The sequence below is a fragment of the Seriola dumerili genome, unplaced genomic scaffold (assembly GCF_002260705.1).
Source record: "Seriola dumerili isolate Sdu_G_001 unplaced genomic scaffold, Sdu_1.0 BDQW01001298.1, whole genome shotgun sequence".
NCBI lineage: Eukaryota > Metazoa > Chordata > Actinopteri > Carangiformes > Carangidae > Seriola > Seriola dumerili.
This window is the reverse complement of record NW_019175553.1, coordinates 699,689-725,123: the sequence shown is the minus strand read 5'-3', so window position 1 is coordinate 725,123 and position 25,435 is coordinate 699,689. Positions and strand designations below refer to the sequence as shown.

Genomic DNA, 25,435 nt, shown 5'->3' with positions numbered 1-25,435 from the left:
AAGCCTGCAGGACCCCTGTTTGACATCAGATGTGTCCAGCAGTCTGTGTGTCGGCTTCATCTCCCACACTGTGAGATCAGCTCCACAGGAGGATGTCAGTTCCTGTCAGTAGCTCATGTGAAGGAGGAGAGCATGGAGTTTATCTCCCCTCATGAGATAACAGAAACTCATGTCATTATAAACATCACTGGGTTTTCTGGTTTCGGTAATGTCAAGGATGAAGACTCGCCTCCTGTCCCGGTCCGAGCGCTGGTTCTGCTCTTCTACAGGCCCTCACCTGATCCTGATGTTGAATCTGTGATCAACGTGTTGTTGCTACCAAAAAATGTGTCTCTCCGGGACGTGCAGCGCACCAGAAAGAAGTTAGTCGGAGATGAGAGGTACATAGAAAAAACCCCACAGTGTAAACTGCAGCCGGATCAGGTTTACACACTGTCCACTTGTCCTGAAGACGACTCGGTTCGAGTCGAACCGACAGAATATGAATTTGTCTGCAACGACTACAACAACTTCTTCCCATCATTCCAGGTGTACTTAAAAAAGATGATGAAGACAATCCACCTGTTCTTGAAAGAAAGCAAAAGCTCCCACAGTGTGTGGGTGAGAGAAGTTTGTCTTTCGTTGACCACAGGAAAAAGCTCCCATGGGTCGAGCCAGACGCTGATGGACATACGGAGCGGTTTGATTCAAGCGATATCAGAACCTGTTCTCCAGAGTCTGCTGGACAAACTGTTGGAGATACAGGTGATCACGGACCCTGAGTGGGAGTCAGTGGACGAGATGCAGAACAAACGAGACAAAGCTCGTTTTGTCATCGACACAGTGAGGAAGAAAGGTGAAGCTGCCAGTTCAGAGATGATCGAGTTTCTCTGTGAGGTCGACCCCTTCCTCTGTGAACACCTCGGCTTGCTCTGAAGATAAACCTTGAATGCATCACCGGGATCTTCATGATCTGGTGAACCCATGTCCATCCCCATGAAGTGCTGATTCTTGTTGAATAAGTGAGACCAGGGCACACGCAGAGAAGAGTAGTTGAAGTCACATGTAGCCTCTGTATAAACTGAAAACATCCTTTTCTTAGGATATATATTTTTCATATCTTCTGTATGTCCTGTCGGAGAATGGTAAAGACAAAACTGTCCTCTACCCATTAGAAAGATATTACTATAATAATAAATCACAGTAAGTCCTCTGTTAAATAAATATTAATACTTGCAATAAAGAAAATATCTACAAAGAGTCTGTGAAGGATTTACTCCAGCTCTCTGGTGTTGATTCATGGTTCTTCTTGTTCTTGGTTTTCCTTCAGTTTGAGCTTCTGTTTCTGTCCTGAACTCATCCACTGCTGTAGTGTGGATTAATGGCGGCAGGGGGCGCCATAACAACAAGGAACAAGGGAGACATTTAGAGGTGACACAGCTTCACTGAGATGGTACAAATATCAGAGCAAAACTACCTGTTCTCATAAGCATCTGATATGATGTGATGGGAGACAGATCAGAGTTACAGCTGTATGTACCATTAAGTTTAAATGGACTTCACAGCAGAATTAACAGTTACTCTTTATTAAACAGAAGAACAAAACTAATGTCCTGTTCGGTTGTAAGTTGAACAGTGTGAATAAAAAAGAAGAAGAGGAAGAAATCACAAAGCAGCTGATCGAGTGTTTCCTGCGTTACATGACGAGCAGCTCAGCGGTGAGTCAGACATTAAACTGTATTAACGTCTTTATTAAAAGATAAAAGTTTGTGAGTTTGTTAGAGATGAAGTGTAAAGGAAGAGCATCTGTCTGGGTGAGTCAGTTTATCAAGAGGCTGTGCAGTGTTAGTTCTCTTTTATAGTTTATCAGCTTTTATGAAATGTAACGCTGCTCTGTTTAAATATCAGTTACAGGAATTTATGGAAAACGTGGTTTTAATCTGACATTGTTTTCTCAGCTGTTTGAAGCTTCCTGTCTCCTTCTTCATCGTTTGTGTTGTGTTGAGTTTTTGTTGTTTGAATGATAAATGACTAATGGCAGTTTATTAGGTACACCTAGCCTGTGTTACAGTGGAATCAACACTTCTCTAAAACGGCTTAAAAACATTCACATTACAACCTTCATGAAGGTAGAATTCACTGCAGGCCTGTGGTGGGGCGTTTAGGGTCACACAAGTCTGTTGAATAGATGAGCTGAAATATTAGTGGGAGATTTTAATCTGACTTCCTCTTAACTGATTTCAGGGTCTGGGAGCAGAAAAACACGAAGCAGACGAAGAGACAGAAAGAGAAGAGTCGGTTGTGGATTGAAGAAGGGACTGAAAACACGGGCAGGAAATGAGCACAGAGGTGATGCACAGATGTGAAGTCAGACCTGCGTCTCAGAAAGACGGACGAGAACGTCTCCCGATCATTTCCTGGGTTCTGTTGCTCATTCAGCTCCACCGACTCCGACTGTGACGCAGCAAAATGGCGTCGACTGTGAAACATGAAAGAACAGGAAGAGGATCGTCGTGTTTCAGCCGGGCAGCCAGAAGGATCAGGGACGCTCTGTCCAGGATCTGCAGAGTTAATTCTGCACAACCTGACCCTGACCCTGACCGTGAAGCTGTCTATACTTGTCTTCGCCCTGGTAGTGCAGTTATCCATGACGCCCGGACAAAGCAGCATTGTCTTAATCATAAACATTTATCTCACCCTATAGTGAGCGGTTCTACTTGCTATTCTTCATACTTCTGTCGTAAACCAGTTGAAGAACCTGGTAGAGGATCTGTCTATGATAATGATGGATCTTTATCTTTCTTTGGAATAGACGCACATGAGATGGATTCTCTAGACTCCTGGTCTCATGGAGGATCTGTCTATGAGACCGGTAAATTTTTATCACATGAGTCCTTGTTGAAACCTGAGTCTCATGGTTATTGTAAAAACGAAATGATGCCTTACAGTCTACGTCCACTATACAGTCCTGTTGACTCCCTGAATGTTGATGTCCACACTGAAGGACAAGATGCATTTCAGTCTTTTACTCTGCAGCCTGAAAACACCAGCGACAGTGAAGCCCTGGTGGAAACGGAGGCGTCTGTTGCAGCTGTGAACTACTCAGTCACAAACACCCTGCCAACCTGTTCTCAGCTCCACATCTCCTCCTCAGATCCCGGTTTAAGTGGAAGAGACTCCGGCCGTTTGCCTCGTTCTGTCAGCGTTCCCTCACTCAGTCAGATCATCTCTGCAGAGAACAGGAAGTTTAGACGAGCTCAAAGTTCACCTGACGTGACGTCACAAACCAGCTACGAGGAGTTTACACCCGATATCACCGAGGAAGAAAACGATGAAAGCTACAGCTTCCAGTGCTCCCGCCCAGGCCTGTACCAGTGCAGAGTGACAGGCCTGCTGTTTCACATGGAGGGAGAAGGGGACGTGGTTTACAGGATCGTCCCCTGGGACAGGAGGCAACTGGCTCAGTATCACAAGAAGCCTGCAGGACCCCTGTTTGACATCAGATGTGTCCAGCAGTCTGTGTGTCGGCTTCATCTCCCACACTGTGAGATCAGCTCCACAGGAGGATGCCACTTCCTGTCAGTAGCTCATGTGAAGGAGGAGAGCATGGAGTTGATCACCCCTCATGAGATAACAGAAACTCATGTCATTATAAACATCACTGGGTTTTCTGGTTTCGGTAACGTCAAGGATGAAGACTCGCCTCTTGTCCCGGTCCGAGCGCTGGTTCTGCTCTTCTACAGGCCCTCACCTGATCCTGATGTTGAATCTGTGATCAACGTGTTGTTGCTACCGAGAAACGTCTCTCTCCGGGACGTGCAGCGCACCAGGAAGAAGTTAGTCGGAGATGAGAGGTACATAGAAAAAACCCCACAGTGTAAACTGCAGCCGGATCAGGTTTACACACTGTCCACTTGTCCTGAAGACGACTCGCTTCGAGTCGAACCGACAGAATCTGAATTTGACTGCAACGACTACGACAACTTCTTCCCGTCATTCCAGGTGATTTTAGAAACAGTCAAACAACATATTAAACTGTGTTTGAGAGACACTGACAGCGGCCGCTGTGTCTGGGAAAGACGAGTTTGTCTTTCGTCGTCCGGAGTAAAAAAGTCCTGCGGGACGATTCCTCTGAGTCTCGTCTCAAACGACCGGCTGTTGGACACACGGAGCGGCTTCATCGATGGGATATCAGAACCTGTTCTCCAGAGTCTGCTGGACAAACTGTTGGAGAAGAAGGTGATCACGGACTCTGAGAGGGAGTCAGTGGACGAGATGCAGAACAAACGAGACAAAGCTCGTTTTGTCATCGACACAGTGAGGAAGAAAGGTGAAGCTGCCAGTTCAGAGATGATCGAGTTTCTCTGTGAGGTCGACCCCTTCCTCTGTGAACACCTCGGCTTGCTCTGAAGATAAACCTGATTGCTTCCTGCGTAGGCAACCATATTGATCTACTTTATGCATGATGTTTAGCAGGTCAAACCTGTGTTGTACCAGGTGAAGGGTGATTAGATAACTTTTGCAAATGAACAGAACTTCAGTTGTTTGTTTTCATTCATCTTGTGTTTAAAGCTACTGACATCACCCACATTACCCACATCTGAGGTGTTTGTCTGAGAGTCAAAGCTGCATTTCCCTCAAAACCACATGTAAAATATAAGTGCAGAGGGGTAACCGGTCAGGTTAAACTGTTTCCTGCTGATGATGCTGTGTGAACTAGTTAGAACATGTTTGCACAGACTGAACATGAGAGGAAAGTTTGGGGAGGTTTTGTCTCTGTCCCATTTAGGGCTGTGCACAGTAAACCACATATTAAATGAAATACAAACTGAACTACACTGAAACATGTATTTTATCTGTGATGAATGACAGGAAATATGCAGCAACAGACAATAACAGAAGAGCACAGCTCCGAGGTCACTGCTGCCCTCTGCTGGACAAACAGTGCCGACATAAGTGCACCATTTGAAACAAATAATGTGGATTAAACTTTCATCTGCTGAAGAGGGAAAGTTTCTCTGTGCTCATCTTAAATCTCAGTTTACATATTCATAGATTCTTCATTGGAGGAAAAGGATCAGATGTAATTAAATTGAAAACTTTGCATCTTAAAGCCAAAAACACATAATAATGATCAGCTGCTTGTTTCCTCCAGCTTCACTGATCTTCACATTAAGTTTCCTCGAATGTGTCGGTGGAAACAAACATAAACAAAGGAGCAACAGGAGGGAACATTTGCTGAACCTTTGTTTTGCAGCTGTGTGATAAAAGGTTGTTTGTTTGTTTGTTTGTCTTTATACATGTAAACAAATACAGGAAATTTGAATCTCACTTGTTTTCCAGCACAATCTCTGGCAGCCACACTGTGCAGGACGGCAGGCGAAGCATCTCAAAGCCATCAAACTCTGAGCTGGACAGTCGGGCCACGTCTAACACACACACACATAAATACTTTTAAGTTTACATTCACATTAAAAGGAAATAGTATTTTTGCATGTGTACTTTACATATTTTGATTTCATTAAACAAATTAAAATAAAAAGCATGCGGCTCGTCACTCACCTGCCGTAGAGGAAGCCGTGGATGATGACTTCATTATTTTCCTTAAAGTTACATTAGAAAACTAGAATCTCCTCGTGGTCGTATCCCTCCTCCACTCAAACTAGTTCCAGGTCTCATCCCTGTTTATCCAGAGTCAGAGAGAATATTCACCATTTGTGGGAAGATTTGTCATAATTGCTGTAAAGCCTTGATTAATGGCTAAAAAGGTCACACTGAGCTTGACCTTTGACCACCAAAATCTAATCAGTTCGTCCTTGAGTCCTGGTGAATGTTAATGCCAAATTTGAAGAAGTTCCGTCAAAGGGATGGACAACCTGAAAACAATATTTAACCCTTTCACAGCAGACACACACACACACACACACACACACACACGTCTGTCTGATCAAATGTGTGTTTTTGGATTAAATCTGATCTATTTTGTTGCTGCTGAAACTATCAGTATAAAATTCATTTTCAAGACACGTGTACATTTTATTGGACTGAGGAATCCAGTACGAACAGAAATCCATCATTTATTCAGCAAACAATAAAAACACAGACACAAACACGACACATACAATGATTTAAATACAGCTTCGTTTTTAGTTTAGTTCATTAAGTGTGTTAACTGGTTTAAAAATTAAGATCATTGTCCATAAATCTTTGTGAGTTTAAAAAACAGAATCTGTTCTGTCCCCCCCGACTCATCTGCGTCTCCGTGCGTTCCTCAGAGCGACAGGTTGACGTCGCTCTTCATCTTGCCGCTGCTGAGGCTGTGGATCATGGCGATCATCGCCGAGTGTTTGTTCAGCTCATCCTCCTTCTGCTTCAGCTTCGTCTCCAGCTGGCTCTTCTGCAGCTCCAGGGAGGACGCCTGGAAAAAACAGGAAAGGTTAAAGGTTGAAGAGTAGTGACCGATTTATGTAATGACTGAAAATGACTGTTTGTGTTTCTTCTATCTCTGCTTTCACTCTCTTTGTCACCTTGATGCTGGCGTCCTTCCTGGCCTGCTCCGTCTTGTTAAGCTCCTTCCTCAAAACATCCACCGTCTCCTCCAGGTCCCTCTTCTCTTGATCCCTCTCCTTCAGCCTCTCCTCCTCGGCCCGCAGCTCCCCACGCAGATCTGACAGGACCGAGCCAAAGCATCAACCCACGCGGTCATTCTCACGGCGACCACCACGTGGCGCCAAAGTGTTAATTATTTTACGACGGCGCTCTGGGTTTACCAGCTGACAGGTGCTGAAGTCTGACTCACCTGCGATGTCACTGTTTCTCTGCTGTAGATCTGATTGGAGGGATCTGATCTCCTCCCCTCTCTCCTCCAACACCGACGCCATCCTGAGAGAGAGAGAGAGAGAGAGAGAGAGAGAGAGAGAGAGAGAGAGAGAATGTGGAGAGGACTTAGGACATAAAGATGCAAAGATAAATGCCAGGACTGAAGTGTGTGTGTGTGTGTGTGTGTATTACTTTTCGTGTTGGAGTTGGAGCGCTTCATGGCTCTTCCTCAGTGTGTCGCTCTGTTTGGTGAGAGAGATGTGAGCCGCCTGCAGCTCCTTCAGCAGCCGCTCGCTCTCATTGAACCTGCGGCAGAACGACACGTTACCTGCACCTGCTCACACCTGACACACCCTTATAGTAAGAATTCATACCGTTTCTTTCTTTATCATTTTGAGTTTTAATGTGATTATAGCCTTCAACTTGTATTATTATACAAAAAGGAACAGAATTATAATCTGGTTTTTTTCTTAAAGTTATTTTTTTGGGCTTTTTGGGCCGAAAGAGAGAAAACCTTTAATGAAGTCGATGAGACTGGATCATGTTTGTGTTCAGTCAACCAGGTTGTATTTATTATAAAAACTCCTTTCACTGAATGTGAGTCTTTAAAGAACCTTTTTAATGGAGTTAATTAATGTGAAAACAGAAACTTAGAAATAATATTTTTTGCATGAAACAGCTAAATTCTGATTCTGTTTTTGGAACCTTGTTTTTTGGGTGAAAAAACATCATTTTATTGTCAAGAAAATCCTGGTTTTAACGATTCAAATGTCTGGATCTGGTTAACAAAGCCTCACTGCCTCTGACCTGTTGAGCAGGGTGTTGTAGGCTCCTTTGAGGGCCTGGTGCTCCTCCGAGTCCTGCTGCAGCCTGGCGTTGTGCTGCAGCAGCTCCTCCATGTCGGCCTTGGAGCGCTCCACCTCCAGCACCTGGTTGCTCAGCTCGCCCTGCAGATCCTCGCGCCGGCGCTCGCCGTCCTTCAGCAAACAGCCGAGCTTACGAGCCTGAAAAAAAAAACACAGAGCAGAAAATAGGTCTCAGCAACCGGAGACTCTACCTGTCCTGTGGTTTTTATGTCACATTCACCTCTGACTCCTAAAGTCCTAAACTAGTGCCAGAAAAGGATAGTATTATATAGTCATATTCATGCAGCTACTGTGTGAATTGTTCAGGTGTGTGAATGTCACCTCAGCTTCAGCTTGAGCTCGTTGGAAGCGATACTGAGCGATGAGACGGTCGGCCTGAGAGAGAGCCAGAGCCTTCGCCTCCAACAAGTCCTGCAGACGACTCTCCTTAGACTGATGGGGCGACAAAGAAATGTGACTGAGCCCACCGTCATTTAATGAGGACAATGTTAAACTTAATGAGCCACAGCCAATACCGTCACAGCTCTAACATCAATACAGTTTTCATAATTACGGCTGTAACCCATGTATCTCCATTTGTTCCCCTGCACCTGCAGCTAGTTAAAAAATGACGAGAAACAGAGAAACATTCCTACAATCTCACGTAATTTCAAACCTTTGTGACGCTGTGTCAAAAAGGTGACGATCCAAACAAGTTACAATCATATTTGAGGTCGTAGTTTTGTGCAGATGGAGTTCTTTCTAGATTTAATTAATTCTTTTAATTATATTTCTAATATTTTATTCCGACATGTAGACGGTGTGATAATAGTTCTTCTGTAAATTCTCATGTCATCTGACAAACGTACTCACCGCAAATGCAGAGAGCTTCTGTTCATAAACGTCGATGATCTCAGACACGTGTGAGTCCTTCACTTGCTCCTGCAGCTACGAACAAGAGGACGTCCGTGAGAAAAAACATTTCACACCCACAAATACTGTTAGCAGCTGGAGGGAGCTCATTTTAACACATGCACCACAGTGGCTGACACAATGAAGATTCTGAATTGTGACCCCCTTGTCACCGGTTGCAGAGCGACTGTGTTATCTGAACACTCTTTGAGGTCCTGAAGGGATGAGGCTTTTTCCAGCCTCATGTAATATTCAGATCACAGTGAACATATTCCTCTCAGATTCAATCAACTGAAAAGTCTCAGTATATGATGCAAGTCTTACACTAAACAATATACAGGAGCTTCCCAGTATCAATTTAAAAACACGTGCATGTTGTACCTCCAAACCATTCTGGATCTTCTCAACCAGATTGCTGACACTCCTGCTGCAACCACTGGAAGAGTCCAGGACGCTGGTGTTTGTCCTGGGAGGTGGGACTTCCTGCACTGCAACACGTTTGACGGACAGCTCGGCCTCCCTCTGGCGATAGGCGTTGTTGGCCGCGATACTTTCCCCCAGACTTCAAAATTTGACGGATGGAATCAACAACAGCAACATTTTTCCATATTATCTAAACAACTTACATGTAAGTGGGTCATTTTTACTTTCAAATAAACTTCCACACTCTGTTCTCCTCGTGTCACTGTGTTCACTGATCAAGCACGCAGCTGTTAATGCTAACGCTAGCTAGTTAGCAATAGCAAAACTTACAAATAGGTCCTATAAAGGATTTTTAGAGACATGAAGAGGTGACAAGACAACAAGAAGAAAATTTGAAATAGATAAATAAATAAATAATTAAACACAAATATTTGTTTGTGACCACTAAAAGTTTCTGCTGGTGTGTCTGGAGGGTCACAAACTGCAGGGTGTGAACCACTTACCCACGGTGTCTTATGGGAGACTGAAAGTCTGACGCGAGATGTATTTAATGAACCTGACTCGACATTCTTGATGTTACTATGAGATTAGATTAATTAAGAGGAACTGGGAATAAATATAAACTGTGTGTTAGAAATAACTGTAAATGCATTTTGTGGCTGTAACTCACACCAATGAGGGGAAGTCTGGGAGGGGCGTGGCTTCAAACAACAGAGAGAGGCCGGTCTGCACGCGCTCTCTGTGGTGGGACGTCAGCGCCAGAGAGAGGGGAGTAACTATCCTCTGATCCTGGATGATAGAGCCAGAGAGAGAAGTAGGTCACAGAGAAAACCACAGTACAGGAAAGAACGCTAGAGACGAAGCACAGGAGGTGAAAGGTGTGTGTGTGTGTGTGTGTGTGTGTGTGTGTGTGTGTGTTTACCTGTAACATCCTGTAGAAGCTAGTCTCCATGTCTTTCACCTGCTGTCTCAGTTTGCTCATTAACTCCAGAGTCTTGAGCAGAGCGTCTGCACACACCTGACTGAACACACACACACACACACACACACACACACACACACACACACACACACACACACACACACACACACACACACACACACACACACACACACACACACACACTTTAAGCAACTTTAAGCATTTAAAAGTATTCAGATCAAAACATTTATATAACTTCAGGTAAACATGCAGCATGAATTTACACTTCCCAACTATTACAAAACTCTCAGTCAAGTTATTATATATTATACAATCATTACTGATGCATCAACATGTCAGCAGTTTTGTAATAAAGGAGCGACGTGTTGCTGTGACAGATCTGACTGTGTTTAAGGTGTTCGCATCAGTTTGGCGGTCACACGTGTGTAAACATACATCACACCTCTTTGTGAGACCGAGCTACGGAAACAGAAGAAACTGACGTGCAATCACAGTGACACCCAAGTACATATGTACAATATTAAATAATGATCATAACTCCAGATGTCACTCACCTGAGATCGTTGTCGGAGCCGGGAGGGAGACAGGTGAGGGGGCTGTTGTTATGGCAACAGGAGAGGAGGGATTGAACCTGTGAGAGGCAGAGTTGAGCGCTCACCTGACGGGACACTAAGGATCTGGTGGAGTCCTCAGCGCACAGGAGTGGAGGAGTTAAGGCTTCAAAACAAACCAGAAAGACAGAAACATACACAAAAAGCAGAGCGGCACAGTCAGGGGAAGGATATTAAGCAGCAAGCTGGTAACGTGTGTGATGCGGTGGCAGTGTTTCCTCAGCTGAGCGTCTCCCTTTGCAGGATCAAGGCCCTTCAGGAGCCCCAACAGGACTGGAAGCAACATTTCTACAAAGCTCACCACACTATCAGGGACGCTCTCTGCTCCCAGAGCCTCCTGAACAGATCAGGACGAGGAGGGCGGGAGGGAAAGAAACAGAATGAGGAGAATCTTTCTGTTAGAGATACAGACACAGCGACTTCCTGGATCCATGAGACCTATAGTCACGTTGAGGAGTGGTAAAAGCTCAACACGTCACATCAGAGGGTGATGCAAAAACTTAAACCAAAGAGAAACCAAAATAACATATGCAGCATTGTGTAAAAGCAGAAGTGCAGCTGATATAAATTTCCACATATTGACCTAAAATTTAAATGTAATTAGACCTGATTATCAAACCTCAATTCTGATTTAGCACCAGATGAAATGTGTCTGTAGCAGAGAGAGTTAAAACATGTCCACAGCCTAAAATGTCTGGTTTACTTATTCTTTGATATTTACTGATTAAAATCAAATTCAAAGAAGCTTGTTTCAGTCAATTTTGATCATTTTACCAACCATATCCAGCCTTTACATATATTTACTTTATATTTAACAGGTGGTCACACAGAAAAATCAGGTGGTCCTAAATGTATTTTATATAGAGCTGCTGTAATGTTGCCACAGTGATTACACACTAATGTAAAACTAATGTGGGAAGATTTAAAATTAAAGAGGTAATTTTAAGTACAAGTTTGTATTTAAATTGAACAAGGAATTATATTTTGGGTTCATGCATGTGTTTTAATGTCGTACCTCCAGCAGCTCATTCAACAGGTGCAGGGCCTGGAGAGAGCAAGTTTCAGCGCCCTCCACAGGCGAGCTCAGCCACTGCACCAGAGCGAGCCCGGCCTCCGGTCTGCGTCCCCCGTCCGGTCCGGCCACCTGCCTTCGACCTGCTGCTCTGAGTTTGGCCCCCGCTGGTTTGAAAACCACCTCACACAGGAGCGAGCGCAGACCTGACACACTGCACATGGCCAGGAGGAGCTCCAACACCTGCAGACAACACACACAAATCAGGATTAAAGCCTCACTATATTCTGACATTTTATAGATCAAACACTAAATAGTTAAAAAAAAAAAAAATCTGATGGATTAACAGATCCGCTCATTTAAACCTTTGACCTGCTATAGACACAATTCTGTCTTTAACCTGCACTACAGCTCATTTTACAACATCACATTTTAATGATCTACTTTGAAGACCCTCTTCTGGCCATTCACACTGCATGGTGGGTGGAGTTACTTCATTGTTTTTAATTTTGACAACCTGTGTGCTTCAACCTGCAGATATCAGCATGTACAGATGTTAAAAATCTCTTCCTCAAAGGATCCTAGAGTTATAGCTTTAAGGAACTGAGTAAAATAACATGTCATATTTGATATCAGCTGGAGACATCTGTTGTATGTCGCCTCCTCATTTCCTGTCATTGCTTTATTGTCTGCCAAATAAAACGTCCAGTCTTGCATTAAAAATTTTTTTTTAAAAAGATGCGACAATTTTAACCAACAGAGTTCCAGTACCTGTTTTTACAGTGGAAATGTTAAATAAAGACATACAGAATAATGTATAACATGTTTGGTGTATAATTGTCTGGTTTCTGTCGTCTCACCTTGGCTGCAGAATCTGGGTCTTTTGATTGCAGCAGTCCTAAAACCTGAGACACGCATGCTGAGAAGTGCTGGTACCTAGCAATGGAAATATGGCTTTCAACAATGCAATTCACAGTCCACAGAGCACTGAAGCGACCACTGCGGTTAAACACCCTACATTAGAAACGTCTACATCTGTATACCTAGTGAGGAAGTCTGCTATTTTGGGGTTCTTCAACAGTTCAACCAAAAGGTCAACTGAGTATTTTCTCGTCAGAGTGCCATCACCGTTCACAATGATGTTGAACACGAGCTGGAACGTCTGGTGGATGTTCTTTGCGTCAAAGAGCTGGTGGGAACAAACCCAGATACAAAGAAGATGAATGAGGCTGCAGTTAGATTCTTCGAGTGGTAAATAAAAACTGAAGTAAAAAGAGGAACAAACACAAAAAAGGAACAAACAATTGTGCTGTTGAGATTAAAAAAAAAACAACAACCTTGTCATTCTTTGAAAACCCAACACACAGTAAAAAGAAACCCACCTTCTCTCCAACCTTCTCGTTCAGAGTGAGGCTGGACAGTATGGATAAGGTGAAGACCACCACAGTCAGACTGTTGTGAGCCAGGAAGTTGATCAGTGTTCGATAAAATGGCTTCACACTGTCCTAAAAAAAAAAAAAAAAAAAACCACAAGAACCAAAGTGTGATATCTAAAAGTCCCCACAAGATACTTTCAGTTGTGTTTTTAATGAGTCTAATAAGATTAATCTTGTCTGCCTCTTTCAGATGCTTTACTATCAATTCAATAGAGCTGACAGTAATTTGCTTTGGTGGGCTCACAACAAAAACAACCCAAACCCTCGGGACATCACATACAGTAAGTGCAGTGAGACACAAAACAAGTGATACAAAAACAAAATCACCACAGTCAACAATCAAACCTCTTGTAAGGGCATTTAAATTTAAATAATAAAACTCACAAAAAAAAAAAAAATCTTTTGTTTTACCTGCAAAAAAAGTGGAATTCTATATTTCAGCATCTGTCAAACACTCCCTGCTTCCTGCAACCGATTTTAAATACTATTTTATTAGCATATTTATATTTCTTTAGCTTCAGCACTTCAACACTTTTTCACATTCTCACTTATTTTCTTGATTTTTCCATAAAATGTCAAAGAATAGTGAAAATGTTCATCTCTGTTTTCGAGTGAAATGTGACGTCTTCAGATGTCTTGTATTGCCTAACCAAAGATATTCTATTCACTGTCACATGACTTCAACAAATGCAGCAAATTCCTACAACTGAGAAGCTGGAGGAAGGAAATGCAAACCTGTTAAAATAAAAAGCAACTGAAAGTAAAAATGTTCATGTCCGTCCTCACACACACAGACGGACCCCCTGAGTCATTTATTCAGCTGAGACTCACCAGAGACTTGATGTGGCTCTGCACCGAGTGGTTGTCACGACACAGGTTGGCCATGAGGCCGAGGCAGGGCATGATGATGTCGTCATTGTGAGACTGGCTGCAGCGAAAGAGCGTAATATGATTAGCTGGATCCAAACAATCCTTCACTCTCATGACATCATACTGTGAGATGTGAGATGCAAGTTTTACATGTTGGTCATGAGGAAAGCGATGAGCTCGTGGATGTAGTTTGTCGACTGGAAGATGCGAGTGTGGTACGTCAGTTTCTGCAGCACCTGTAAACACTGAAACACAAACGCATCTTTACATCATATGATCCATTACAAAGTTTAACATAAAAACAATTACTCATTTTAGCTTGATTCATTACAAGGTCATCAAACAATACATGGCACCATCAGGATTTTTAGAGACAACCTCATCCGTTACTGAATGCATCTTTTTCAGTTTGATGCTCAAAATGTGCACTGACAATATCCTGTACAGAGAAGACACTGCCTGACAAGGCAACACCAAACTGTCTGCAGGGATGGACATACCTGCAGTAGCAGTGGCTCTCTGGGTGTGGCACTATGGCAGTGGATGACAGAGGCCAGGGTGCTGGTGAGGTTGTAGCTGCTGTGAAGTATCTCCCGACTGTCATCATCACAGGCTGAGGGAGTGTGTGCAAGATAGGAAAAAGACAAGGATTATGTTTTCAGTTTTCTGCAAGAAAGAAGATCCTGTTCCCATGTGACACCAACATGAAAAACTGCTACAGCCTTGAGGTTGTGGCATGTGTGTGATGGGGGAAAGGGATATGATGTATGTACACAGGTGCACACTACCTAGTTTTGCCAGCAGGGAGATGATGGAGCTTGTCAAGTTCGGGCTGGTGTTTGGGTTTCCAACCAGCTCCACCAGTCCACTCACACACTCACTGGGTAACACCTGGCCTGAAGACAGCAGCTGGTCACAATTTAGGCCCGAAACCTCCTGCAAACAAGCAAGCAAACAAACAAACAAACAAACAAACACACACACACAGAGCATGTTTACTGCAGACTGTAGGCTACGTTGGTGTAAATGTACCAACCAACTTTCAGAAAAGCTTAAATATCTGTACCAGTATTTTGGCTTGTAATCACAAGGCTAAAACAGATTTTCATTTTGGTCCAAACACATTCACACTTTGTTTTCATTGTAACATAATTTATTCTATTCTATGAGGCAATCCAGCAATTCTTTTTTCTTCTTTTAGTAACGAAACGACTAGAAAGAAATCACCTCTCAGTGTAATGCAATACAGGTACTGTCCAACAGCACCACATATCACTACCTACAAAATGACCAACAGTTTCAACAAAAACTGAGCATGCATTACAGGACTGTCGTATTAGACTGCATTTAATTTGCTTGGTGTGTTGTTACAGTGGTAACTGGCAAAACAGCCTATATAATCACACTCTTTGTTTCTTCTGGACAAGGAATATGTTTATTGTATAAATGTATATTGTCCCATCACAATTTCTCAGACCCCAAAGTAAATTCTACAAATGAGTATTTCATTTGTATATATTTGGGTATACAAAACATCCAGCCTTTATGGCAACTTAACTACTGTATGCACATTGTTTAATTAATCATAATTAATCATAACATAACCCCTGATTTACTACCTGCCTCCTCGAGATATTCTGCCCTATCACTGTGTATCTACTGACTCTGAAACCACACCTGTGGCCTTGTTAAGCTGTCTATAAATCAGACCAGTGATTTCAGTGTGATTTCCATGTTTTTGTGGATGAAACATTGAACATTTGAACCTTTGAGGCAGAAAGCAGCGCTCACCTCCACTTGTTTCTGTAGCTGCGCTGCGTTTTGTACCGTCCTGCTGTCTCTGTACTGCTGGATAGCCAACAACAGAGACTTCAAACACGTCGTCAGGTCCATCCTGTGGAACAAAACTGTTCTTTATAAGTTTTAAATCGTTAGATAACGCATTAGCTCGCAAAGACAACAACGTCCATCTTGAACCTCTAACTTAGGGACTTTGCTAACACTAGCTAGCAAGCCTTTCTTAGTCTTTCATGACAACAGCAAATTAAATTGCTTATTTCAAAAGTGGCTTATAACTTTTAACCGCTGCTCATGTATGTAAAAGAACCACATTTTCCTGCTTTTTCATCGCAGACTACCTTTGGTGGTTTTTTCTTTCTTCATAAGCAACAACCGGCAACACAACGGCAGCCTCCTCCCGCTTCGAGCTTCGAACGAGGAAGGAACGGACCATGTTCGAGAAAAGGGAGAGACGACAGGTTAATTCTTTATCAATAAAGCTAATATTGATAGGTGTATGATATAAATGAATGTGTTATATTACTAAACTACTTATACCTTATGTTAAAACATAATGTGGAAGCTTTAACTTTGTATCTTTCATTAATTAAACGAATTTATGCAACGTATAACCCCCCCTCCATTACCTGTGTTGGAAGAGGCCACGCGAGGAGATACGTAACCAAAGGGGCGGAGCAAGAAACAGCCTTACTTTACTGTAAAAAATAAAATAAAATAAATGCAAGAAAACAAAATAAATACAACTAAATAAATGAAATAAAATAAAAAAGACAATATAAAATACATAAAATAAATAATTAAATAAATGTAACAATAAAATGACTTAAACTAAATAAAATAGAACAAAATAAAAGGTACAAAATAAAATAGAATAGAACAAATAAAACTAAATAAATTAAACCTTTTTTTAAACATGTTTTTAATCAACACTTTGGTTCAAATACATTCTAATGCAATCCAATACAAGTGCCCTGTCTTAAAAAAGTTTATGTTCCTGAGGCCAGCCCTTATAAATCAGTCATGGTAATCACATATTATATTTGTTTTCAGATTTCCTGCCAACTTTAACTGAGGGTGGGTGAAAGCACGTTTGTGCATGTGTGTATGAGTGGATGCAGAGGATCATAATTGCTTCTGTATTTATGTGTGGAAACTGTGGTTAGACCATGCGTCCTGTCTTTAAACACACCACTGACTTTTTCCACTTTTTTCACGCGTGTCTTTGTTGTTTCCCCTGTGCACTTGTTTGGTCACATAAATTAAAGAGGCAGAGATATGCATTAACTTGAAATGTGCAAAAATAAATCAATCTTCCCTCAAAAAAATGAATGTGCAAAGAAATATGATAACAGTACCAAAGTAACGAAAGCAATGCTTAATAAAAGGTCAGTTAAAGAAATGTGAAGGGGCTCAGATCAGCTTGTACTGGTGGGGTGTGAAAACAGAGACAGGATGTGTGATGATGTTTAGTCCGCACAGACCATAAAACAGAGAAGTCTGACTTTGTAACAAACAGGTCTACAGGTCTGTGTAGCTGCAAAATTCATATATCGGTCCATATCCGCGTGAAAGGCGAGGACATGATGGACAGTCTCAGAGTTTTAGGTCTCTTGTGTCTGCAACAGTGACTTGTATGTCACAGTGAACCTCACAGGATTATAATCATAAGGAGTGAGTGAGTTGCCTGATTAAAAACAAAAGGTTCCATTAATGTCAAATATTAGATGTCTGCAGCAAATAAAAACAAATGTAAAAATATATAATCAAAATAAAAGCAAAAATAATGTGACATCTGTTGCAATACAACCTGTAAACGATGTTGAAGATAAAGCAACGCCAGGCTGAGTGCACAGCAGCCAGACCACACAAGACAAAGCTGCAAGCTTATAAGCTATAACAATATAAATGCAATACGTTTAGATATGATCATGATTCTTTGGTTTAAAACAAAACAATCAACATATCCGACTTCTTCTGTCAACTTTACAGTACTTGTTAAATGCAAATGTGTTCACGCCAACATTTTGTTTCCTGTCTGGACCCTCCCTTCACTGCTTTGACAAACCAGGTGACAAGAAATGATGAACAGGGCAAAACTGACCAATTACAGTCTCACATACAGCAGAAAGATTTTTGGCAATTGCAGAATAAAAACAGATCTTATTTTAGTCCCTCATTAATCAGGATGAAAGTTAAAATCAATTATTAACCTCCTTGTCAAAAAGAAAGAAGAAGAAAATTTAATATTACATATTCATCAAATCCATCCAAGTCCTGTGATTCTAATGCTACATGTTTAAATTGCATATGAAAACTACTAGTTACATAATACTGAGGATTGTCTTTATGCTCTTTGAAAAAAGCATCACAGTATGTTTATCTTTTACAACATCATGTTTCTTGTTTTCAAAAAATTTGCATAATATATATGAATAAATAGCCCACATTAAAAATCTCATATGTACATGTACATGCTCTTTAACAGAACAAAGGTCAAACCCACTGAAATATTTCTTCATAACATTAAATTCCCTCGACTGAAGATCCAATAATCAAAGTTAAAGTCTGGGAAAAACATGCAAAGGTATTATCTATCAAAAGTTTAATGACACTTTAATGACAAGAGCAAAACCAACACTGACTGTACCTGAGTAACTCAGTAGTGTGAGAGTATTTATTCTTCTGAGCCGTACAGCTCCAATGTTTCCAAAAACTTTTACTAATACTATTATTAAACTTTCATCACCAGAAACACACACAGACTCAGTCCCACGCACACACCTGCTGCCCCAAAATACTCTATGCAGCGCCACATATGGATCAGTGCACCGCAGAAAATAGTCCCCGACATAATAAGGACCAAACAACCAGGACAGAGAAGTCAAAACATTTGAGACACATTGTGGTTTTGCTCTTCTCATGTTTCTTGGTCGACCAGACTGATACTTTCATTTTGTGTCCTGCTTCAGGAAGCTCAGGTTGAGCGCTTTTAGAACATTTAAACATACGTGACTATTGTGCGAGTTTCCTGTTTCTTCATTAATTCAACATGTGAAGAGCAAGAAATGGTGTTTCAGCTCAGCTACAAGCGCGGAGTGGTTAAACTGTTTAGTCTCTCAGTTTATGGAGCTGAAGTTGTGCCTTTCACAACTGTTAATGATGTGAAACAACATGTAAATGAGACCACGGCTGAGGAATAATGAAACTGTCCTTCAGCTGGATGACTGGATCACACATTTTGAGATATTTGGGTAAATTTTGCTGCATCAAGACCTTCCCTTTAATAGGTCAAGACTTTCCATATGCCTATAACTAACTAGCATGCGTCATATGCAAATGATCAGATGGAACAAGTCCTACCACATAACTGTAAACTGTAAAAGACTGAGGACTACTAGGACAAGACTAAGGCTCATGGAGGACGTGAATGTGTGTCCCAGATGTACAAAACTTGCTGACGACACTAGAAGGAAAGTCAGGGGATCATGAAAGTCAGGAGGATCATGAAAGTCAGGAGGATCCATCCTCTGGTGAACACGAGTATCTGAAGCAAATTTCATGGCAATCCAATAAATAGTTGTTGAGATATTTCAGTCTGGAGCAAAGTGGTGGAATGACCACTGATCCGCTGGATAAAAACAGCAACAACAAAAAAAAAAAATGAAAATACAAGATGAAGATCTTTGTTCTTAAGGACGTGTCCATTGTCCACGTTCCTTATTCATCATTCTGAACTTGATCCGTCGTCCTTTTTAAGTCCCATTGTTCAGACCTTTTCCCCAAAACATCTTTGGCACTTTCTTCATGTGCTTGATGCTTCGTGTTAATCAGGGAGGACCTCGACGTAATCAGAGTTAGGAGCGTCTAGAAGAAGAAGAAGAAGAAGGAGAAGAGAAGGTCAAATACACCATGAGTCAAAGAAGATGCTGTGAGAAAGATCAGTAAAAAAAACATATGACATACTCTCATAATCAGGTTCTTCGAATGGATCTTCCTCCTCTTCCTCAGGTGGGTTTCCAGGTGGGTTTCCAGGTGGGTTTCCAGGTGGGTTTCTAGGTGGGTTTCCAGGTGGGTTTGGGGGTTTAATCAACAAGGCCGTCTTCCTTTTGACAGAGTGGCGCAGGTGCATGGCCAGGCCCTGGTTCTTTCTCTTATAGTGACGAATCAGATCTTCCAAGTTCTTAAAGAACGTCTCCTCCACACCTCCCGCCGTCTGAGGGCAAAACAAAACACTCAGTGAAGAACGAGTCCGTGAGAATGTGACTGCACTGCAGCTCTGTGTTGAGGGTCTCCTGTCATGGACCTCAGCTCCACACTTCATGCTTCAACACCGTGATATTTATTGCAACATGTCTGTGAAATTCACATCGAATTATTCTGGTGTGTTGGTCTATATGTGCATATAACCAAACCGGTCCCTTCGCTCTACCTTCACCCCCAATAATAAATCTTCCTACCATAACTTTTACATTTACATTAGATTAAAATAAAGCAAGGTAGAATATACCTTGCTTTATTCTAATGCCTATTTGAATGTGTTATTCTATTCTAATTTATTTATTTACTTCATTATCAATAAATCCTGACAATAAAGCTGAACCTGGAACCGTCAACCTTTAGTCATATATACAGCACACAGTCAGCTGGCAGTTTATTACAGCAGTAATACTAATACTAGTGCAGTCTAATGCAACAGTCCTGAGACAAATCCTCCTTCATGAGGTGATGAAGCGTTGATTCATGTTGTTTATTGTGTTGTTAGCTCTGACATCTATCCTGAGGAAGAAATACTGAGACAAGAGGAGAGGGCCAAATAATGAGAACTTCTGTAGCTGCAATGTTGCGCAACATCAATAACCACGACATTGGTTTTCATTGCTGAACAAACAATTCTGAGAAGTGGGCAGCAGATCTACAGGGTAAACGTCTGCTCCATTAGACAGTGACCTCATGCTTGCAGTTGTGCAGTTGAATGGAAAATAAATACCCCCCCCCCCAAAAAAGTCTCTATCAGACCGTTAGTGTGGTACAAAGTGTTGTGTGGTGTGTTTGTGCCTAAACCAACGTCAGAGAAGTTTCCTCTGCTAAGGGGGTGAGCTGATAACTACCAAGTTTCCATTTTGGGGATGAAATGAAACACCCAGCATGTTTTGATAAGTGTTGTGACAGATGGTCTGTTTTTCACAGGTGGAAATTTTTGAAAATCATAAATACTTTAAAGTAGTTCAGAACAGAGTATATGTTGGATTATAAGGGACTTTTGTACTTATTTCATCATATTTTAGTTCCTGTGTTGAGGTGTTGGCTAATATATACGCCACTAATGTAAAGCCACTATACTGTATATACTGCGCACACTTTTCAAAATCCTCCCCTCACTTTTATTATCTAGGTTGAAAATCCCTGACCTTTATTCTCTTACGCCCACTTATAAAAACATTGATATGCTCATTAGAGTTGCCTCCAGTTATTACCACGGACTCACAGCTTAAAGAGCAACAGAGGGTAGTAGTGGAACAATGATTAGAACATTTCTTTACCTGGTTTTGCCTCTCAGGTGACCTACAGGAGGCCCTACCTTACTGGTTACGGTTGTTGGAGCTGTATTCAGCCTGACAGCTAAACATGAAGACACCACGCAGGGCTGAAAATTATCCACTATGTTTGTGTGTATGAAAGGAAAATCAGTCTAAGTCAGGTTCAATTACATAACAACAGACTTTTTATCCCATGAAGGGCAATAAAACTGAAGGATGTAGCTGAATTCAAATCAAAGTATAGAAAAGAAAATGTGCAGAAGTTGTTTGTGATAAGTTCAGCTGATGATCAGTTTGTAGGTATGACATCAGAGCAGATGTTTACTTCAATTCTCTTAATCAATTTAAAAGTCTCTATGAAGTTAATGATCATAAAAATGTGTCTGAAAGAGAGTTTTTTGTACCAGACTCTAAAGTCACTTTTATCCTATATATGTTACCCCTCTATGCTGATGACACACAGCTTTATGTGGACCAGTAAATGCCATTTCCTATATATATATATATATATATATATATATATATTTCAGATTATCAGATTATATATTTCAGATATCAGTTCCCAAATCTTTCTACAGCTGAACCAGGATAAAACAGAATTTTTTAGGGTTAAAATATGTTTTTTTCCACGGTCAGGGGAGAAGTCGAGGTGAGCCACGCCGTGAACGCCTACACACAGTGACTAATGCACACTTCTATATCACGCAGACCAGACTGCTGTTACACTCTCCTATCTGTAAACTCCTGACGTCAGTTGCTTGTCAGTTTTCGTATCAATTTTAAAATGTTTTATTTCTTATCTTATCATCAGCCTCTATAAAGCACTTTGAATTGTAATAACATTCATGAAAGGTGTTGCATAAATAAAGTTTGATTGATTGAAAGGTTGTTCAGAGTATTGGTAGAACATGGAGTGTGTATTATGTTGTGTAAACTGAAGCGATAAAAAATGAATAAATGATGAATGAATGAATTCTAAATTATGTTTGGGTTGAATTCCACTGTTGATGCGCTTTTGCTTGTATGTGTGTGTGTGTGTGTGTGTGTGTGTGTGTGTGTGTGTGTGTGTGTGTGTGTGTGTGTGTGTATGTGTGTGTGTGTGTGTGTGTGTGTGTGTTTACCACAAGAGTGTACTGTCCATTGTGTGTCTGAAGCAGTCTGTAGGTATACACCACCCTCTTTTTACTGCAAAGACAAACAGGATGCATGTTATTGATACACATTTCTACCAACCTCTCTTCAACCTTTATTTTTTACTACGAACAACTTTTAGTTGATAAAATCAAACATGATGCTGATGAGTTACAGGAACCAGCACAAACAGGAACTAGTCACGTTACCCGCTTGTGCACATCATGAGTGATCCTTCCAGCGTCACTAAGACCTGATGCAAAGGGCTTTTCTCTCTCATCACAGTGTGATGGAAAAACTACAGAAATGAAGAGGCAGCAACTCACCACAATGGAATCACAAAGGAGTATTCAAGTGAAGCATTCGTAAACACAGCAATAAGACCCATAAATGAACGTCTATTCCATTATTTCTTTAAATTTTGACTAAAACAAATCTATTAATTAAACAGTATGTACTTGCAAACAGTGTATACTGATCATTTTACATGCAATTTCTTTATTTTGACTATTACCTGCTCCAAAATGACAGTGACGTTAGAAACATGTTTTATGAAGTAAACTTTGTTTACAACTTATTTCTATTTATTCAACATTGACGAACACTGGATAAAGTTTTCTGATTTACATATAAAATATTTCAATATTAACACTTGTGTGTTATGAGGAAAAGCTTTGCATCAACACAAATTACTATTAATATTATACCTATCTAAGTGCTATTAGGAATAAAGCAATATTAGTATTATGAGCTGTGATGGCAGCTGTTAAAATTACAAAAGGCTTTAGAAGACGACAGAAAACCAACAGTTGAGATAAAGGGAAGTCTGGCACATCGAAGCCTCACCAGAGAGAACCAGAGAGCAGAGTACTCACTAGACACACAGACACATGGCTCCCTGAATGGTCTCGCTGTCTCGGATCAGGTAAGCTCCATCCTTGTTCTTCTTTCCCAGCAGATCCTCGCACTCCGTCCTGCTCATGGCGCCGTGGTAGCACACCGGCAGAGCTGCTGCCATGGCGAGCAGACACTGCAGCGCTCAGACATCCACTACACAGACCCCCCCCCCACTTTCTGCTCTCTCAGGACAGCTTCATTTTTAAGAACAGCAGCTCAGTGTTGCCTTGGTGATTTCACACAGGTGCTATAGAAATCCAGTCCAGGTGGTGAAGTGGTTGAGCTTGATTTTGTCCCTGGAGGTCTGGTGCATCTACAGCAGAGAGAGGTCAGCACTGAACACAGGGAGGCGTTCAGCAGAATGACACTGAGAAAGCAGAGGCAGCGAAGAAAACCACTGCCCCAGTTGCACAGGAAGTGTTTATGTCTGTGTGTGTGTGTGTGTGTGAGTGTGTGTGTTTGTACGTGTGAAATGTAAGTGGTAGAAGCTTTTGATGGTTAGAAACAGCATTAATTAGCAACAGAAGTGGAAGCATTGCTATTTGAAGTGGTAGAACTCAGAAAAGTAAGACACAATAAAAGTTTAATGTTCCCCATAAGAAGCAAATTCACAGGTCACAAGTTCTACAGAGAAAATCACAGATGCAGAAAGACATCATGAATACACACAAAACTCAACTGAACATAAATGTCTTCAGTTTCTTCTTAAAATAAGATCATTTAGGTGCAAAGCTCAATGCAGAGGAAAGGTTGGTCCATATTTTGGGAACCAGCAGATGGCAGAGTCTGTCCTAAGTGTGCTGGGAGCCAATGACAAGGATCTGTGTTTTACTGGTGCAGACAGTCCTGCAGGAAACTCAGTGTGCCTGTATAAGGAGAATAAAATTTGACCTAGAATTGAGCCCTGAGACACACCGTACTTTATGTGCAAATGAAGAGTCACAGTTATTGATAGAGTCTTGGCAGGTACTGTTTGAAAAACAAGAGGAAAACCACTTTAAAAGTGTGTCAGAAAGCAGCTCCACCCAGCACCTCAGCCCATAACACATGGCTGAGTCAGAAGCCAGATTGTTGGTAAGATTCAGAAGAGTTGTTCCTGTCCTGAAACCTTTTAAAAGCTGAATTATTTTCCACTTACACACAAGTTTTTATTAAAAAAAAAAAACCTTTTGCAATAAAATCTTAAAGAAAAAGGAAAAAGAAAAGTGTGACCTGATGTGGCTGCTGAACATCAGAACTGACTCCTGCTAATCAATAAAATAAGAATAAAATCTTCAGTAATCAGCATCACCTTCAGCTGGATGGAGCTGGAATCGTCAGTGAATCGACAGTCTTGAGTAAAAATCTTAGTTTGTGTCGATTGGCAGAAATAAGTTCTGGATAATAAAGAGCTCTCGTATCTTTGGTCATGTTGTTATTATACTGGAGCAATAATGATCATTTATCTAAAGCTGCTTTCTGTCTCCAGACTTAGAGCCGACCTCTCAAGGCGCCGTAGTATTTAAAGTGGATAAGCAGATCTTAATCAAGTGAGGAGTAGTAGTCGTAGTCATGGATGGATTACCGAACAACTGGGCAAGATAAGATTGAAAGAGAGGGCGCACTCTGTTGTGATGAAGCAGAGTATAAAACAAAAACACAATGTACAACACAAGAGAAATGTAAACACAAGAAAACTGAAAATAATGGAGAATAACAATAATACAGAAAAGTGGACCTGATGATCAACCTCTTTAATTTAGTTTATAACGTAGAAATGTGTTAAAAATCTTTTTAATTTTCCAGCAGACTCAGAATATTTTTTAACTCAGATCAACAAACAATCAACACATTTAATGTTATTTTCTTTGGTTAAGTTACTGGTGAAGATTGATTTTTAACAACAAAGAAAGAGAAGAAGCAAAACAATGAGACAAGGTGCCACAGATTTCCATGACGTGACCCGACAGTCATCAGTTTATTCTCTGATTCACTTCAACTCTTTCCTCTCAGTTGGGACTGAAAGAAATATACCTGCTTTGTCCTGCAGGAGGAGCTGAAGGACCCGACGCTCCCGGTCAACCTGCAGGGCTGCAGGGCGCACACACACACACACACACACACACACACACACACACACACACACACACACACAATCTGCTCCTCAGGTGCTCCCTGTCAGTTTCACTTCAACAGAAGAGTTACAAAACACAGGAGTGTGTCTGAGCTCCTGCCATCTGG

The 25,435-nt window shown here is 41.3% G+C and overlaps 2 protein-coding genes across 2 annotated transcripts; both read right to left on the bottom strand.

Annotated features, from left to right (window-relative positions):
- Positions 1–6,080: 6,080 nt before the first annotated feature.
- On the bottom strand, positions 6,081–16,034 carry cip2a (cell proliferation regulating inhibitor of protein phosphatase 2A). The gene is made up of 22 exons (XM_022767752.1): positions 15,989–16,034; positions 15,642–15,744; positions 14,639–14,786; positions 14,351–14,463; positions 14,001–14,095; positions 13,812–13,908; positions 12,927–13,049; positions 12,588–12,733; positions 12,405–12,480; positions 11,548–11,787; positions 10,707–10,869; positions 10,476–10,623; positions 9,901–10,000; positions 9,649–9,767; positions 8,937–9,117; positions 8,517–8,591; positions 7,986–8,096; positions 7,606–7,802; positions 6,991–7,104; positions 6,779–6,861; positions 6,507–6,646; positions 6,081–6,397 (listed from the first exon to the last, which is right to left on the bottom strand). The coding sequence occupies exons 2-22, from the start codon at positions 15,741–15,743 to the stop codon at positions 6,251–6,253; spliced, it is 2,718 nt and encodes a 905-aa protein (XP_022623473.1). The 5' UTR covers position 15,744; positions 15,989–16,034; the 3' UTR covers positions 6,081–6,250.
- A 551-nt stretch (positions 16,035–16,585) lies between these two features.
- Positions 16,586–23,561, bottom strand: LOC111238288 (SH2 domain-containing protein 1B-like). The gene is made up of 4 exons (XM_022767717.1): positions 23,194–23,561; positions 22,309–22,372; positions 19,614–19,863; positions 16,586–19,514 (listed from the first exon to the last, which is right to left on the bottom strand). The coding sequence occupies exons 1-4, from the start codon at positions 23,334–23,336 to the stop codon at positions 19,474–19,476; spliced, it is 498 nt and encodes a 165-aa protein (XP_022623438.1). The 5' UTR covers positions 23,337–23,561; the 3' UTR covers positions 16,586–19,473.
- Positions 23,562–25,435: the final 1,874 nt, after the last annotated feature.

What these genes read in the sequence shown, in the direction of transcription:
- cip2a (XM_022767752.1), bottom strand. Translation starts at nt 15,743, where the DNA reads ATGGACCTGACGACGTGTTTGAAGTCTCTGTTGTTGGCTATCCAGCAG. An exon ending in AGAGCCACATCAAGTCTCTG is followed by an intron (nt 13,050 to 13,811) that starts GTGAGTCTCAGC and finishes TTTTTTTTTTAG; the next exon opens with GACAGTGTGAAGCCATTTTA. An exon ending in CCAGACTTCCCCTCATTGGT is followed by an intron (nt 9,118 to 9,648) that starts GTGAGTTACAGC and finishes CAAATTTTGAAG; the next exon opens with TCTGGGGGAAAGTATCGCGG.
- LOC111238288 (XM_022767717.1), bottom strand. Translation starts at nt 23,336, where the DNA reads ATGGCAGCAGCTCTGCCGGTGTGCTACCACGGCGCCATGAGCAGGACG. An exon ending in GCCATGTGTCTGTGTGTCTA is followed by an intron (nt 22,373 to 23,193) that starts GTGAGTACTCTG and finishes TTGTCTTTGCAG; the next exon opens with TAAAAAGAGGGTGGTGTATA. An exon ending in ATGGACAGTACACTCTTGTG is followed by an intron (nt 19,864 to 22,308) that starts GTAAACACACAC and finishes TTTTGCCCTCAG; the next exon opens with ACGGCGGGAGGTGTGGAGGA.